The sequence below is a fragment of the Cheilinus undulatus genome, linkage group 18 (assembly GCF_018320785.1).
Source record: "Cheilinus undulatus linkage group 18, ASM1832078v1, whole genome shotgun sequence".
NCBI lineage: Eukaryota > Metazoa > Chordata > Actinopteri > Labriformes > Labridae > Cheilinus > Cheilinus undulatus.
Window position 1 is genome coordinate 38,289,206 of NC_054882.1, and position 18,319 is coordinate 38,307,524.

Here is an 18,319-nt window from a genome sequence, read left to right on the forward strand (position 1 = left end):
TCTTTATGTGCTTTGAACACAAACTGCTTCAAACAGGAGCTTTAACAACAGTTTCTATAAAGTAATGTTGATGCTGTAAATGTCTTTAAAAGTAAGGATTGTCCTGATAATCTAAGCTTTTGAGCACCAGAGGAATGCATCCAGTATCATAGATTATAAACAGTATAAACAAGCTCATAAAGTATACACGTGCATGGTATAATTGCATATTTTTGTACACTGGGTTAATAATAATACTGCAGTCTCTGAGGTTCCAGACCCCACATGGTGTTAGAACATTCTGTGCTGTCTCGCTCCTTTGGTCATGGTTTTAAACATTATATCTGTTCAGTCAGGAATTTAAAGGATAAATTTGGCATTTTTTCACCTTGGCTCCAGTTTTTTTTTTGCTTATTTGGGGCTTGAATAATTCTGAAGTACAAAAAGGTTGTTTTTATACATTGCTTACCAAGCAACCACAAAACAGGCTGTAAAAGTGCTTGTTTTTTGTCACTGACGGGCTCACAGTGTTCCTGTGTCAGGCACATGTTTTCCACAAACAGTAAGAAGCTTTTTAAAAACTAAAATCAGACGTTCCATCAGTTCTTTTAAAGCCTCCAGATTACACTGACAAAATTAGCATTTTTACCTCAAAGAACATCCACCTGAATTTGACTTTTCTGTCCCATGTGATTTTGATGTTTGATGTATTTTTTGCTCCAAATCAAGATTTAATCAGCACTTAAAGTCTAAAAGTCGAATTTCATGACAACAGGCTTTTCTGTGCTTCAGTAATACTTGATACTTTAAGACAGGGGTGTCAAACTTAATCACAGCAGGGGCCGAAATCTGAATTTAGCTTTAACCTCAGGGCCCAACAGGGTAAATAAAGATGAAAGTAAAGAAATAATTTTTTGAAAAGGCAAATATATAAAATAGAAAGTAAAAATCATGAGTTTAAAGCTCAAAATATGAGATAAAATACAAAATCATGAGTTTAAAAGGTCTAAATATGGGATTTCAAATCAAAGTTAGGAGCTAAAAAGGTCAAAATATGAGAAAGAAAACAATAATTTGAATTTAAAAAGGTCGAGACATAACTTAAAATTTAAGATTGTGAATGTAAAAGGTGAAAATATGAGATGAAATTCTAAATTGTGAGTTTAAAAAGTCAAAATATGGGATTAAAAGTCAAATTTAGAAGTTTAAAAGGGCAAAATATGAGATTAAATTTGAAATCAGGATCTTGAAATTTAAAATTGTAATCTTAAAGTTCACAGTATGAAATAAAAACTCAAAATGCTAAGTTTGAGTCAGGATTTTGAGATGCAAATTGAGAATATTAAATGAAAACACAAACACATTTCTCTCCCTCATTCCTTACTTTCCATCTCATTATTTTTACCCTTTACTTTTTCAAATGTTTATGACTTAAAGGAAATTATAAATCTTCAAGGTTAAATTCTAATTTCTATACTGGAGGAAAGCTGCAGGATTCAGACCTGTGGGCCAGTTCTAACGAAAATATGATATGATTCTGCGGGCCGGGTAAAACTGCACTATGGGCCAGATTTGGACCCCAGTCCTTGAGTTTGACACCCCTGGTTTAAAACAATATCATCTCTGTTATTTTACTGATATTAACATCAAAAAGAACCTAAATCTTAAAAACTACATCTCTTTTCTTAAGACAGGCATTTAGGAGAGGAATGTATACATCCAAAATTCATATGTAAAATCCTAGAAACTGTCTTAACCGCACAAAAACAAAGGCAATGTTTCAGTCAGAAAGTGTCTGACAGTATTTGTTGTGAACTATGGGAGTTCACCTGCTACTTCTGGCAATTAAAATCAATAAATGGCCTGATATCAGCTGCTAGGACTTACATTTTTTTCTTCGTGTGCTTTGCAGCTGGGTTCATTTTACTAGAATCATATTAAAACTTATAATTTTTTAATCATTTTGGCAAAGATAGATTAAAATGGACGTCTTTGTTTTAAAAAAAGAGCATCCTAACAATTAAAAAATGCTCTTTCGCTGAAGTTTTACTGTCAAAATTGTTGATTTTTAAAAAACTTTTAGCACTGTGTTTTGAAATGATAAAGTCTGTTATTCGATATATTGATAGCATCAGGGGCGTAGATAGGGATTTTGGGCCCCCAGAAAAAATGGTTCTCAGGGCCCCCCTTAACCAGCTAGCCAAGCAGCAAATGTTGCATCATTTTTCAAATATCTATGCATTTTTATCTATTTTTGAACCATAAGTCCCCCATATATGAGCAATATTTTTACTTCCATTATTTCACAGTGCTTGACTTTACTATTTGGACATTTTTAAGGAAGGAGCGGGGCCCCAAGTATTGTATTTTACTCTATTTGAAACAATTTTCAGTCTGTTGACTGAATTACTAAGAAAAAAAAAAACAAAAAAAAAAAACAACACACATTTCATTACAGGCTCCCACAGGGCCCATCCCTGAAATCCGGGTAATCAGTACCCTTTTCCCCCCATGTTACGTCCATGGATGGCATATAGATTTAAAGAATGGTATCTTTTTCATAACACAGGTGTATATGAGAGGAATAAATCCTTAAAAAAAACTCCAGCACACTCTTTATTCCACTGAAATGATGTCAGTGTGTATGCAGAAGATTTCCTTGCAATTTTTGTTGATTAAAAACAAGAAATTGCCTAAAAGCCAGGGAATATCACTGCTGTTTATGTTTCTGCTGAGTCAAAAGAGGCACTGATAATTTTTGGCTTTTACTGGTCCCCGAGATTTTAAATTTGTGACAACCTGTCTGTGGCAGCAGTAGATTCTTGTGCTCTTTGCATGGTGAAATACTTGTTTTTGATGATGTCAGGTGGCTTAAAAGTCCCTGTAAAGTGATAAAAAAATCTTTATTTTAGGTTTTCTATGACAGCACTGTGCTTTAAACCACCAGGCCAAATTTCAGTCATGACACGCACAAAATTTGGATGTCTTCCTTTCTATTATAAAGTCGTCAAAATGTTTGATACTCTGCAACCTTCAACTACCATGTTTAAAAGGGTACAATTCCCATTTTTGTAAAGATTGAAAGCATTTTAAGACACAGGGCCTTAAAAAGTTTCATCGTATGTATTTTATAATACATATGGATAGGAAAGAAATCATTGCCAGAGTTTTTGCACAACCAAGACAGAGTGCAGGAGTTTGCCTGCAACTTTTTGAAATTAAAACAATAAATCACCCAATCTTTGGTGCCTAGGACTTCTATTTTTGCTGCCATGGTATCAGAACAGATATGAATGTTATCTGATGACCCTACTTTGGCAGCAGTACGCTAGCATCCCTTACTTTGCCATGTAAAACCACTGCTGTTGTCTCTATAGAGGCAGAAAAATGTCTGTTTTTAGTTCAGAAATGCATCTTACCCCCTAGGGAAAAGGTACTTTACTTAAGTTATCTTCAGTGTGAAATGTTTCTGCAATGTTTTTGGGATATTAAGTCTTCGTTTCAGGGCCTGACAGTATCAAAGCATCATATTTGTTTGACTAATTTGGTTTTAATTTGAGCTTTTATCAGTTTCCTTATTGGGTGATGCTGCTGCCTTTTTGGAGTTGGCTTGCTGAAATAATTAATAAGAAATTTAGACCCCATAAAGTATCAAAATCAGGCCTAAGTTACAAAGGAAATACTGGAATCACATTTTTAACAGCTTAAATCTAACACAACAGAAGGAAGGTGTTCATTACATATCCTTCGTGTTTCCTTAAAGAGTTTTCTTCTATTAAACCAAACTGAACTTCCCTCCTCTGCTGCCAGTTCTTCATTGAAGCACAGTGATGTAGTTATTGTAGCCTCCACGGTGACACTGAAACGACTACAAGCTAATCAGACTCTGCTCCTCCGCCTCCTCACTATCAACGGCTGATGCATCAGCTGGGGTAAGGATCTGTGTGGGTGGAGCCGGGGGTGGGTCAGTGGGGCAGCTGCGAGGGGGCTGTTTGATTGGCTGGTTGGCAGGGTGATAGACAAAGCAGTAGGATCCAGGCTGACAGCTGTTCTTTACGCTGACGGCAAGCTCCGCGGGGGCCAGGGGGCGCTGGGCGCCGTCCATGTACACGCTGAGTATGTACGAGTCTGAGGGAGAGAAAGAAGATGTTAATACGTCACCAAGGGAATATTTGTCATGAAAAGGCTACAGAAAAATCATTCACAGAGTAGCTGTTTACTTAAGAGGATTCAAACCAGGCATGGAAAACCAGGAGGTGTCAATGTATTCAACATAACATTTATTCAATATTTGTACAGTCAGAAAAAATGTTGATTTAGCATTCAGAGTAAAAGTCACATAGTGACTGTCATGAAAAAAAGGCCAGTCATAGGAGTTATTTTTAACAAAAAAAAAAAAACCAAATCATTGAGGAAGATGAAAAGAAGGAATAAAATAAGGTTAATGTATTAATCCCTGGACCAATCACGAGCCACCCTCAGGAAGTTAGATGCTACTTTTTTGTACCGTGATCTACAGAAGGGGTCAGCTTTTTCCTATACAGGCACTTTGGGGGCCAATCGCTTAAAAAAAATTAAGAATTTTTAAAACTGGTAACTTATTTCTGTTTAAATATTTTAATTTTCTGTCAAATGTATGCAATTGTGAGGCTCTATCAGTGACATCAGTCCTATTTATCACAGTCAGCCACAAGGGGGCAACTGAGACATTTTAGCTGAATATTCCTGAAGCCAAAATTTAACATAGAAAATGGCAGGTGTACCAGGAATGGACTGATAAATTCATGTTTAACATGCATAAGATTTCCTAGTAACAGCTGACACATGGTTTTCTGAAAAAAAAAAAAAGAAAAAGAAAAAGGATAAAACATAAAGTCATCTTGATGAAACTGTTTCAATCTCAGTTGCTTTTGGAGTTATTTTATCAGCTGTCGGGAGATTATTATCACAACATATCTTTTCCTCTGCATATGCTCTGAATTTGGTGATGCTCTGGGGCCCGGATGGGACAATGTGGGGTCCTGATGTGGCCCCCAAGCCAACAGTTGAAGATCACTTATCTACAGTTTGCCTTTGTACATGCTACTATATGTGGATTAGACCCTATCTTTTCTTCTCATTTACACAGGTTTAACACATATTATTAAATTTGGTGGCAGCAGCATATCTCCGAAAAGTCAGGATGTGCATGGTTCTGTACTGTAAATCACACTTCTAGAAATCATTGTCTGTCAGAATAGTTGGCTATCCCATCAACAAAGGCAAGCTAAAGCTAAAGCTGTTTCATGCAAAGAAGAAGCCATAAGTGAACACAATCCAGAAACTCTGCTGTCCTCTCTGGGCCGAAGCTCATTTTAAATGGACTGAGGCAAAATGGAAAACTGTTCTGTGGTCAGATGAAACAAAATGTGAAATTCTTTTCTGAAACCACGGATGTAGTGTCCTGCAGACTACAGAGGAGAGGGACCATCCAGCTTGTTATTAGTGCACAGTTCTAAAGCCTGCATCTCTGATGGTATGGGTTACATTAGTGCCTATGACATGGGTAGCTTACACGTCTGGAAAGAATCAATGCTGAAAAGAGTACAGAGGTTTCAGGGCAGCATATGCTCCCATTCAGACGATGTCTCTTTCAGGGAAGGCCTTGCATATTTCTGCTTACAGTAGAATTGGCCTGCCTGCAGTCCAGACCAAAACATCTGGTGCATCACAAAAACGAAAAATCCAGCAAAGAGGGGATGCAACACAATGGTGGACATGGCCCTGTCCCTACTTTTCGGAGATGCAATGCTGCCATCAAATTCAAAATGAGCTAATATTTTTCATCAAATGGTAATGATGGTTTACTGTGAATAAAATATGGGTTTATGAGATTTGCAAACCATTGCATTCTTTTCTTATTTACACTTACAATTAATGTGAAAAGCTCTAACATTCAAATCGCCGGCTTTAAGCCCAAACCTTGTATCTCCATTTTTCATTATCCAAATTTTTTTCATAAATCAGTGCTGTTGGTCACCCTTTACATCTGTTAGAGATTTTATTTTTCATTTATGTTAAATTATTTGAAAAAAATGCAGGACTTTTATCTGATTCCCTGAAAAGCAGTGATTTGGTTTGGTAGGTCATTCAGAGACACCAATATTAATCACAAAAACTTGAAATACTGTTTCATACAGTACCCAAATGCTTTTTTTTCTTTTGAAGCAGCCGTAAAATGAAATAAAATGTGACCCTCGTTTCACCTTGTTCAAAGCGTGCAGCACACTGCTCTGCCAGCTCCTGGATGGTTGTGGTCGGGAGGACGCCGAGAGTCTTGGAGTTGGCTCCAACTTCAGGACAACACACGGTTAAAAAGTCCTGAAAACAAAACAAAAACACACAATGAGAAAGATAACTGATGGAAATACACCGCGTTCCAAATTATTATGAAAATTGGATTTTAGTGTCCTAAACATTCTTTTTTTTTTTTTTGTTTGTTTTTTTTATCAAACTCATGGATGGTATTGTGTCTCAGGGCTCTCTGGATCACTGACATCAATCTCAGACACCTGTGATCATTAGTTTGCCAGGTGAACCTAATCAAAAGAAAACTGCTTAAGAAGGACGTTCTACATTATCAAGCAGGCCACTGGTTTCAGCAATATAGGAAAGAAAAAGGATCTCTGCTGCTGAAAAGCCTCAAATAGTTCAATGCCTTGGACAAGGAATGAAAACATTAGATATTTCAGGAAAACTTAAGCGTGAAGAAATTTGTGGCTGATTCAGAGCACAGACAGGTTCATAGAGATAAAGGCATAATGAGGAAGGTTTCTGACAGACAAATTCATCAGATTAAGAGAGCAGCTGCTAAAATGCCATTACAAAGCAGCAAACAGGTATTTGAAGCTGCTTGTGCCTCTGGAGTCCCACCAACCTCAAGGTGTAGGATCCTCCAGAGGCTTGCAGTCACTATTTGTAGTGATGTTTGGGGGGTGTGTGTGTGTGTGTGTGTGTGTGTGTGGTTACCCGCACAGATCCCTGGGCCATGCGCTCCTGGTTGAGCGTGCGTCGTCTCTCCCAGCGGTGGATGGAGTCCTGAACCTCTCTGCTCAGCTGCCGCGTCGCTGACCTCTGCTGGTCGAAGGTCTTAATGTGCTCCAGAGCGCCGTACGTGGTGGTCAGGTAATAAGAACCTGCAAAAACAAACACAAGGACACAGGGTTGGTGACAGCAATAATGTAGAGAAGACCTTGGTTTCAAAGTAAGGGTTTGATTTAAATGTTTTAAGTGGTGGAAAAGGTAAAATAATGGAGAATTTTTTCCTTGCCCTAAACTCTTTCTGTTGGAAAAGAAACTAAAAATGAACAGAATACACTCCTCATCCCCCACAGCAGACATGAACTAATACAACTCTTAACAGCTCTGCTTCACAAAGATAAACTGGCTTAAATTTACTCATTTTTGGACCAGACTTGTGATACATGTAAATCAGCCCAGCTACTTTAACTCATATGCTTTGGCTGTGCCTTTCTGTGGGACTTTAGGGATGCAGTTTTTTGTCTGTCTGACCATTAAATATGCCATGCACAAGACTAAATGATAATTCTACAGATGGCCACAGGCCTCTTAGGTATTTCTATGTTAAAAAAATGTGGGAAAATAAAATTATTTTTGAATGATCAAAGCTTGAGTATCAAGAAGCTCACTTTTAAACTACACCGCAGTGTTTGGGTAAAATAGACAGTGATTTTATATTAAATCTTTTAAGTTTAACACTAAATTGAAACCATTTTTTTCTCTGAAGTGCCACAGTACACATTTAAGCCCTCTTATGGAGCTGAAATTCTAATAAAACTGTGTGTTTGTACCTTCTCCCAGTGCTAAAGAGGGGTCCATCAGCTCCATCATGTACTCCACATCCAGCTGCAGGGCGGAAAGATTGGATCTGGCCAGGACGTACATCATTACTGGCAGGAAGTCATCAGCTCCGTGGGCCCGCCCTGAACACGCACACAAAGAAACACGAAACACACACTTTTAGAAATAAATACTTGAATATTTTGGACAGAGAAAGCTCTGGAGAGATCTGGGCTTGAGGTGGAGAAGTTAGATTATTTTATGCACTTTGCTCCAAAATTTGACTACACATGCAGACAAATGTTCACTCTGTTAGAGCAAAGACAGTAAATGGCTGTTAGATTTACAAAAACAACAACCACAACAGCACAAGTGCACACTTGTGCATCCACAAGTTAAGGAAACACTAGGATTAGGATTTTCTTGCTTTACTAATGCATCAGTAAAGCATGTATAATAGTGTTTATAAATGACATAAATTAATGATGAATTATAAATGATGACATCAGCTTTGCTAAAGCTTTCTAATGCTTTATAAATGTTAAATGTGTAGTTGGTATAAAGTGTTGTCTATGCTTATCCTGTGAAGAAAAAGGTTATAAGAAAAGCTTAAAAATGGAGACCTGGACTGCTGACAGACATGGAGTCATAGATGATCTTGCAGGCTTTCAGCAGCATCTCGATCTTCTTCTGTGGAGAATATTCCAGATGGAGGTTGTTCAATTTGATGCTGATCTTCTCCATAGCAGAGGCCTCTGGGACGGCCGTGGTTATTCCTAAAGCTGTGGTGGTGCTGCCGAGAACAATGGACTGACACACAACAATACAATGTTAACACACCCTTTTTTTTTTTTTAGTGTTTCATTCTTTGAAAGACTCGTTGAGTCAGGCAGGCCGACCTGGTTCTCTGCCAGCTGTTTGAGGCTGTTGTCGTTGGAGTGAAGTTTCTCCAGACTCTGATAAATCGGCTCCCTCAGCGGCTTCAGGACGCTCTTACACATCGCTGCTTCTACGATGCTCTCTGCAGAACACAAGCATGAAGCCAAACAGTAAGGGGTAAAAACGTGAAAATAAACGCCCATACAGTAAGGGAGATAAAATGCCCCTGGTAGAGCAGTGTGCGGAAAAGATCATCCCTTCTAATCAATCACTTAACATACAGACACACACAAAATATAATTTTTAATAATAATAATACTAGACTGCTCTCAAACAGGATCTGGATCTTATCGCTCTTGTAAAAGAGCTGGCTCTTTGTACCAGCTCGTTCCCAAACCACACATTAATATGCCACTGATGTTTCTAAAACGTGCTCCATAAAGATACTCAAGGGAGGAAAAATTTTAACACAACAGATCTTAAAAGTCACATCAGAGTCGTCATCCTAGCAACGGACTATTAACAGAATATGAATATACTAGCGTTAGCCGTTAGCATTTGCATTAAGCCAAAAGCTAGTGCTGGCACAGTGCTGATTCAGCAGACATTTGAAAACTAAGAAAGTTTTTCAGAGACAGACTAAAAGCCATTAATGACTAAATCAGTCTGACTGTCTCCTGATCTGCTGCTGCTTCTTAGACGTATCTTTGCTCTGTTTGATGTGGTTTCACTCACAGTCTGATCAACAACATCAGGAACAGAAGTTTAACCAGACAACATTGCTTTGTATTTCATTTTACATTTTATACCACCCTTTGATATGACTTATGTCAGTGAATATTTTCAATTCCTATGAAAAACATCTGCTCTCTTTCAGTTCTAAATTGTGCAGTCAAAATAACAGCTGTGAACCAAACCTCTCCATTTATTTTGCATGGCGGTGTGTTATCATTGGTGGGTTTCATCTGCAGATTAATTTTCAACAGATTTTTAGCTCCTTACTTCTTAATTGAGGAATGCACTCATTTTTTGGAAAGTGACCCATATTTTATAGGAAAATATCTGATTTGACATATTGCACCTGCATTCTTGTTAAGTTGATTTAAATGTCTGATTTTAAAGTTTGTTAAGACATTTAAATTCAAATCATGTCAAAACTGAACAAGAAAACTCTTTAAAATCCAAGTATGAGTGTTGTAGTTTACTATTAACTTTGTTTGCACAGTATTGCACTAAATTTAAAGTTACAAAAAAGGAATAAATAACAGTTGGAAAGTCAGAACTGTGTTTCTAGGTGAACATGAATGTCAAATATCTTTTCCCATAGCATATTAACCTCCTTTACTCCCAGATGTGCAGACATATCTTATCAATTATCAGTCATTAGAGTAAGAAATCATCACCTGCCCAAAACAATCTAATTGAGCATCACTACACATCAATTAACATCCTAAAATCAACACTTTTATTCATTTATCTGAGATCCTTCTTTTCTGTCTCTCTGGCTTTTGTTTTGAAATTATTACCTTCACGTCCTTATCATGTGACCAACCTTATTTATTCCTTAATTAATTACCATAAAATCAAATCAGAAGAAAGACATCAACAAAGATAAATTTGACCACTATTTTGAAAAAGTTTTCTTGTTCAACCCAAAAAATAAGAAAAACAAAATGACTGCTTCTCTCTCCATGTTATATGTTTAAAACGCCCTTCATTTTAAGTCGTATCCTGTCGACCACGAATGACACGTTTTTAATCCTGATGGAAATCAGGCCAAGGCTACTAAGACCAACATGTGTCAAAAATCACATCTTGACCTTTGTTACAAAGACCTGAGACCATAAATGTGGAGCTTTTCTTAAATGGGACATATTTTAACCCTTTAAGACAAGTTTATATTGCGTTCAGAGGTCCCCAAAACATGCCTGTGAAGTTTGTTGCTGAAAAAACACTCCAATATTGGATTTTTGCATGACTAAAAACCGCTCTGTTTCAGCCCTGCTCAGAACGAGCTGTTTCTGCATCTGTGGCTTTAAATGTCAATGAGCTGTCTAACTCCGCCCCTGACCACACCCCTCTCAGGAAATGGATGTGGTACTCCTGATGTTACAGATGCTATTATTTAAAGTTAATAACCTGACTGGGATTTGAACCATTAATCTCCCAGACCAAAGTCAGAAGGGTAACCCACCAAGCTATCCAGGATCTTAGCTGGCAGCGGAGAGGAAGATCAGGAGAGGAGGGCGGAAATTTCTTCCAAGCTGGGAGAGCCAACAGAAGCTGGCGGTGGGGCTAACTCCCCACATGACATCATGAGGGGAAAATCTACGTTCCGCTTCTTATTCTCTAGTTCTCTCTTTTTTCCTCTCCGAAGCGGCCTTATTGTTTCTGGAAGCTACAAGGATCCTCAAAGCTTCCCCAAACTGGTGTCAGCAACACATTAAGGCTGAATCCCAATTCTCCCCTTAAAGGGGCTCTATGTAAGACTTTGCTTTAAATCTTCCCACTTTTGAGTATATAGTGGTGCGCACTTTATCCTGATGTGACAAATGAGGCTCTTTATGTCCTCCTTGTTTGCCTGTAGCCTGTGGAGCCATTTCTCTGTGAAGAATTCAGGCCGAATTTTCCGCAAAATCTCAACAGAAGTGACGTCAGGTTCTATGTAACGCTCGCACCCCCTTGCTCTGTTTATACCTGAAAACGGTGTGTTGAATGGAGAAGAGAGAGAAACGGTAATGGAGAAGGCAAGTAAACGACCAGCTAACTCTACCCAGACACCCACACAAACTCTGCGAAAACATAAAAAAACAAGATAGTTTTATCTGCTGAAGCTCGTCAAGCTAAAGGAGAGTGTGACTGACGCAGGAGGAAATTGAGGATAAATATCGGTGGAGCATTTGAGAAATGGAGGGAACTTCGCTCTGCGCTCGGGATAAATAATGATGCAGAGATCGCCGTCTTTCTGTTGAAAAGGTAAGGCATCACTCTGGACCATGAAATACAATGTAGTGTTTTATGTTGTATAAACCATACGCTACATCACATTAGCTTGCTAACGAAGATGCTATCCAAAAAACGAGAGTGTCACGTTGCTGATTTAGTGTTTACCGGATAATACTGCATCTTTTTCTTGCTTCCTGGCACTGGACTCAACTTACTGAGTTTATTTTTTGATAAGTAGTTCGTAAAAAAAATCTTCAACACATAATGTCAGCTATCTGATATCTGCGGTCGAGGCACCATAATCAGAGCTAAGCAACGTTAGCCCTGTTGCTTCTGCTCTAAAACGCGTCCCATTCAATACACATCATACATTACACACGTAAAAAGACAATTAAATTGGTCAGTGCTGCACTAAGTAGCGAAGTTGTTCATTCATAGAAATGGTCACAAAAGTATTGTCCTTTTTTAATCGCCTCACGTGAAACAATATTTAATTTTGTGCCGTGTCCGCATAGAGGTTCAAATATACTTTATCCATTTTTATTTTTAGTTTGTGGAACTTTTAAGTGTTCACTTTCCTCCTCTGTATACATGATGCCGGTAAATCACCTTGGTCTGCATGTGTATCAGCTGATAAACCGGAGGCTCGTTCATGAGCAAGGAGTGCGCCGTCATGGACGAGCAACACAATGTTATTGTAGTTCGCCTCATGGCCGGAGGTGTCGCTACACCGATATTTTTCTAAATCATGCACAGAGCCCCTTTAATCCTCAATCCTAATCCACAGTCTCAAAATGCACGTTCCTGCAAAGTGCGAGGGGTGTCCCAATTCTCCGAAGAGTTGAGTTGAGGAGTGAGTTTGAGGGCTTTATCTCCCTCAATTTTGAGATGTTCCTGGAGCTCCCTTGGTGTTGAGGGTTATCACTCAAAGAAAGATGGCTGCGAACGCAGGGAAGAAATCGAGCTACAAATGTAAATTTCTTTGTCAATAAAGATCTAACTATTATGAAAACCACCCCATTATCTTTGTTTAATGTTATTTTATGGATTATTTTCCTTTTTGTTGCGTAACATTTAATTTTATTTTTACGATTGTAATCCTTCTCCTCTATGTTCTCGTTCTTCTTCTTCCTCTAAATCGACAGACTACGCAGTTTTGGCACATTACCGCCCTCTAAAGTCTGAAATCGTAACTGCTATTAAGGGGTGTCCCATTTCTAAGTCATCAGATGGCCCTTACACTTGGTTTTGAGGGGCGAGTTAAGACGGAGGGTTGAGCTTGAGGGTAAGATTGAGGGTTAAGTGAAGAATTGGGATTCAGCCAAAACATCTACTGATTCAGAGTCACAGTTCCAGTATGAATAATAAAAATCATGAGACTGCATCCTGCTGATAGGGTGGTCCTTGTTAGTTGAAGTTTTACTAAAGCCCCCTGCTGAAACTTTAAAGAATGCATAAGGAAAAACGTGCATAGATATAAGATGAAAGTTACCCAGTTTGTCCTGAGTGTACTGCTGTGGCTCCAGCATGGCTTGCAGCTCTGTACTCTGCAGCAGGTAGCTCTTCAGCTGAGTCACCATCTGTCTAATCTCCTGTAGCAGCTCCGTGGATGACGCGTGGTTCGACATGGTCTCCAGGGTGAACGCTCGGTGCTCTTTCACCTTAAAAATATGAAATGAAAAGCTTAAGATGATTCTATTTTTATGGATAAAGTAAATCCAAATCTGCCAGCTCACAATGTGGTGTCTGTGCTCACCAGGTTTCCAAAATAGGTCAGAGGGTCCCTGGCGAGCTCCACGATGCGCTGAGTGAGGCGGCGGTCGTGGCTGATGAGGCCGGTGAGGACGGTGGAGAGGCGGTATCGAGCTCGGTCCAACATCACGGTGGTGGGAGTTCTTCTGACGGCCACTTTGGGGCTGCGGCTCTCTGAAGGCCGGCTGAAAATTAAACAAACGCCTCTTTTTATTGAGTTTTCCTCATGTCTAGCAGATCTATCATTGATTTGTCATGCTCCCAGCCACAGTGTTTGATTCAGTGACGCTTGAAGAAACTTTTAAACATAGAAACCTTCTGTGAAACATGACTAGGCTCGTGACTTTGAGTCTTTGATCAACATCATGCTGCAAATTGATTATGAAGGTCAGTCTTCACTGATGTGAGACGTCTCTGCAGGGAAATGTGTCACATAAAGATCTGCACATACTTTAAAACATTTACACTTTAGCATATTAGCCTACTTACTCTGAATATTTGCTGTGAAAATGCAAAGGTTGTTTCTGCAACCTGATGTTGGTTTTGTGCAACACCTACCTGCAGCAGTAGTTTCAGTTATCAAAAATAACCACAGAAGAACTCAGTTTTATGGCTGGGGCTCTTTTTTGCATCTGTAGTCTGTGCAGAAGCACTAGTATTAAATTCAGCCTTTTCATAATCAGCTAAAGCGACTTACAGAAGCTTTAGTTTTATGTTTTGTGTTGCAACACAAAAACATAGTAAATTCTACCCAAAAACATTAGGTGTGTACTTCAAGAATGGCTGCAGTCTGTTGTAGGATTAATTGGTGTGACAGCAGGTGTGTGTGAACCTTCATATATGGATCCTCTAAATTTAACACTTTAGGATTACTTTCAGAAATTCTGGTGCATGCTGCAGCATAACAAGTAGATTTTAATCCTTCTGTGTTGACCAAAGAGATGCTACCTCATCTCTAGTCATGGACTGCAGATAGAGGGCGCTGAAGTTCTGTGTGACATCGCAGACATTGCACTTTTAATGGGTATAACTAAAATTACTCCAGAAGCTCTTCCTTTCACTGGACGCTTGAAGACTCACTTTAAAAATAACTCAAGTGGTTGATTTATTAAAATAGATTGAAATAAATTTTCTATCAATCAGTTATTCCAGAGTTATTGATGCCACTACAATGAGAGAAAAACTACATTGTATAAAAAACTTCAGCAGTTTTCATAGCATGTCCTTGGTTATCATATTTTTAGACTAAAAGTTTAAAGAGACTGATTATATGTGTTTTTATGTCTGTTTTGCAGAAATAACTTAAGATTCTTTAGCGCAAGTTCTTGGTGTTAGAGTCACTTTTGCACCATGTACAGTGTACGTTTTAGGACAGGTCTCAGAGAGATGTCACGTGTCATGAAAAAAGCATCAGGCCTCAGAAAAAAAAAAAGACTCAGGAAAAAAGGCGCAAGGTCTCAGGAAAAAAAAAGCCTCAGGTCTTAGAAAAAAGGCATAAGGTTTCAGGAAAAAAGGCATCAAAAAAGGTGTCAGGAAAAAAAGTGCAAGGTCTCAAGAAACCAGGTTGGTAACACTTTCTATGCCCCTCTCTATAATGCTTTGTAACTCATTATGATCATACTTATAATGAGGTATAACGTGCCTATAATGCTGCATAACCAAAGTTATAATCACTCATGACTATTTATAATGCCTTGTGATTGTAGTCATTATGATTTATAATTTAACTATAATGATTTATATACATAGTTATATTGTCTTACAGTGTACATTCATGTATAAGGCTTCATAAACATTCAGAATTCTTTATAACCTCATCTAAAATACAGTACATTATAATGGGTTTTAATACATTTTAATCATTATGAGTACTGTTATAAGGCATTATAGATAGTCATGAGTGGTCATAACTACGGTTATACAGCATTATAGGCATAGAAAGTGTTACCCAACTGGTTTCCTGAGACCTGATGCTTCTTCATGACACCTGACACCTCACTCGGGGACCTGAGGTTGTCCTTAAATGTACACTGTAACCATGAGTGAAGTTACCTATTCAGTAAGTGACCTTCTGCCTGTGGAAATGGGTGTGACATCCTCATGACGGGTGTGCTAAACTCCATTTAGGAATCCCTCCTAGTTCCCATATCTCTCTTTTTCCACAACAGTGATGGGAATTTCAGCTCTTGTAAATGATCAGGACCATTTGGCTCGGCTCAGCATGAAGCTCTGCTCTCAAATGGCTTGTCATTTGGGTACCAGGCTTCATTTGACCTGCCAAATTTAGCAATAACTGGTATTTTACTTAAACTGTGCTCATTGCTTTTTGAATAATGAAAATATCATGTATACTTTTCAAAACTAGTGCTGTTACTCGATTAAAAAAATTAATCAAGTTAATCACATCACTACGCTACGATTAATCATGATTTATCACAGCAGATTTTTAAAGGTTATATTTTCATTCTTTTAATTCTATGTACAGCACAATAAAGTGCTGATCTGAGTCCTTATCGATACCACTATCAATACTTTCTATAGTTTGGTGGAAATACAAAATAAGGGCAAATATTTAAACTACAAGTGGTCTTAGCTGAGTTGTGCTTGAGTTAAAAAGCTATGATTCAGTCTGTCACATCTATTGTATATCCCTCAAATATAAACACAGATTCACTGTATTTATTGAAGTTTCTCATCAAAAACAACATTTTCCCATTTTTATGTGACAAACAACACATCATAACATATATAATACAGTCGTCTAATTTACCAAGGTTACCTGAACGCATCATATTTTCCATCTTCAGCTCGTAAAGTTTGCCAATTAACTTCAATTTTGCCGATTCCACCGTGGATTTCTACACTGGATTAATATTGTTAACAAACAGGACTGTCTCAAAGTTTTGGAGCACTTTTCAGCATTTATCTGAGCAGCTGAAGAAGAAAACTGTCCTGAAGCAGCTGAACAGAGTGGTATGACCATGGCTTGATCCCGTGCTGTCGTTAGCGTCTTTGCAAACATTAGCAAAGATGTGCTTTGCCTGAAGGTGGAACTTAAGACTCATTGTGCTTCGGTGTAAAGACAGTTCATCACTGCAGCATGTACCCACAATTTTGGTTTTATCTTCACTAACATTCACCAGCTTCATAAAAAGAAAATTGCCTTTAAGTAGACCTGGGTCTGTCTCCTCGCTCATCACTGCTGGCTGTCTGACCTTCTCACCTCTTCACCCCCAGGCATGTAAACATCTGTGCTGGAGACTACAGGAGCAAGTTGTGGTCAAACTTAGTCATTTGATTAAACTGCATTATTTTTTTTTAATGCGTTAAGGTTTGAAGATTAATCACAAGTGTTAAGGCGTTACTGTTAACAGCCCTTTTTAAAGTTTTAAACTTGACCCTGATATAAAAAGAATTAATAGTCACATTATAAGAAATAATTATGAGATAGTAATAAATGATGCCATTTTTAAACTTGATCTTTGTGTCTGTAGCAGTGCCAGGACTCAGTCGTGACCTTTGTTAATGTCAATAAGGCTCCAAGGAGTGCTTTTCCCAGTGTGTGAACTCCTGCATGTCAAATCAATTCAAATATCATAGTCATACCTAAACATCAAAAATGACTGTTTATACTTTAAGAATTCATTATTGTGTAACATATAAAATCACAGTTAAATAACAGCATGAAACTTAAGAGTCACACTCTGGCCTCTGGCTCATGAGTGACACACTTTAAGACGTGTTGTTTTGGTGACGCTGACATCCTTGATTCTCAAGAGTTAGTGAACCACAAATTTCTATATTTGAACTCTTTTTCCTCTAGAGGTAGAGTCTGAGGTGCAACACAATCACATGATTTGCAAAAACATGATTCAGTACACTGCTGAGACTCTGACTCTAACGTGTTCATGCAGAAGAAAAGAGAAGTTACTACGTTAAAGTTATTAGAAAATTTCAACACACTTAGTATGACCCCTACGGTTTACAAAGAAGGGATTTTCCCACAAGGTAACTGAATCGAGTGGTGTGGAGGCGATTAAAACCACAAATTACACAGTCCTGAAGCCCTCCTACTGTGTGTCTAAAGGGAGACAAGATTCTTGAGGGGTCTATTACTGAGCTAAGAGGCTAGCTGCACTTCTTTAACAGCTTTTCTGTTGGAGACTGAGTTAAGATTTCATTTGCAGGTGAGTTGGCTCTTTAGTATGAACCACTGGTGCTGGCTCCTGTTTGAGTGCTGGTCACCATTTTTCCATTTTTGTCATTATTTTATAAACATGCAGAAAGCCAAACTGTAAAACAGCAAACACTGGAGTGTTAAATTCTCAGTGTTAAACATTGTCAGTGTTAATTTAACACTCAAAGTGTAATTTTAACTCCACTCACAGTAAATGTCCTTCTGTGTTGGAGTTCTCTCACTGTGTTATACACTGCAGAGAGTCAACTGATCCAAGCTCGGCCCGCTGCCATTTCAAATCTGGGGTCAGAGTTTTCCCATCATGCCTTTGTGCAAGGTGTGATTTAGACCTTTCAGATGTCTTTAGATGTTGCCTGTTGTTCAGTGATCACTGTTGGGGGTCCTTTACTCATGTTTCTGGTGAATTATTGTTTTTGATGGTACACTTCTGCACCATGAGTGTAGTTTAAGCTGTTGGAACAAATTTTGGGGTTTGAAAATAACTCGAATATTTAAAAACTCATTAATATTCTAAAGCTGAAGTTACTATTCAAGTATGTGTTTTAAATATTTTTGCTGTTTGTAATTGTTCTCGAGTTTCCCCTCTCTCCTTGGTCTTTACTTCACCCATATGTAGGTGTAGGATTGATTGCCATTATACACCTAAGACTGCTGTAGTAGTAATGTGAGGTGGCAATACATATTAATTGTGGTTTATCATTACTGAATTAAAAATACATCAGATTT

At 38.3% G+C, this 18,319-nt stretch overlaps 1 protein-coding gene across 2 annotated transcripts in view; it reads right to left on the bottom strand.

Moving 5' to 3' along the window:
• Positions 1–1,226: 1,226 nt before the first annotated feature.
• Positions 1,227–18,319, bottom strand: part of rin3 (Ras and Rab interactor 3) — a 44,398-nt gene continuing 27,305 nt past the window's right edge. For both annotated transcript variants that reach the window (XM_041813089.1, XM_041813088.1), the window contains 8 exons: positions 13,400–13,580; positions 13,136–13,304; positions 8,718–8,839; positions 8,442–8,628; positions 7,830–7,961; positions 6,988–7,154; positions 6,225–6,339; positions 1,227–4,107 (listed from right to left, as the gene is read on the bottom strand). In XM_041813089.1, coding sequence (XP_041669023.1) covers positions 3,848–4,107; positions 6,225–6,339; positions 6,988–7,154; positions 7,830–7,961; positions 8,442–8,628; positions 8,718–8,839; positions 13,136–13,304; positions 13,400–13,580 — 1,333 coding nt within the window. In that variant the 3' untranslated portion in view covers positions 1,227–3,847. The remainder of the gene's footprint in view (positions 4,108–6,224; positions 6,340–6,987; positions 7,155–7,829; positions 7,962–8,441; positions 8,629–8,717; positions 8,840–13,135; positions 13,305–13,399; positions 13,581–18,319) is intronic.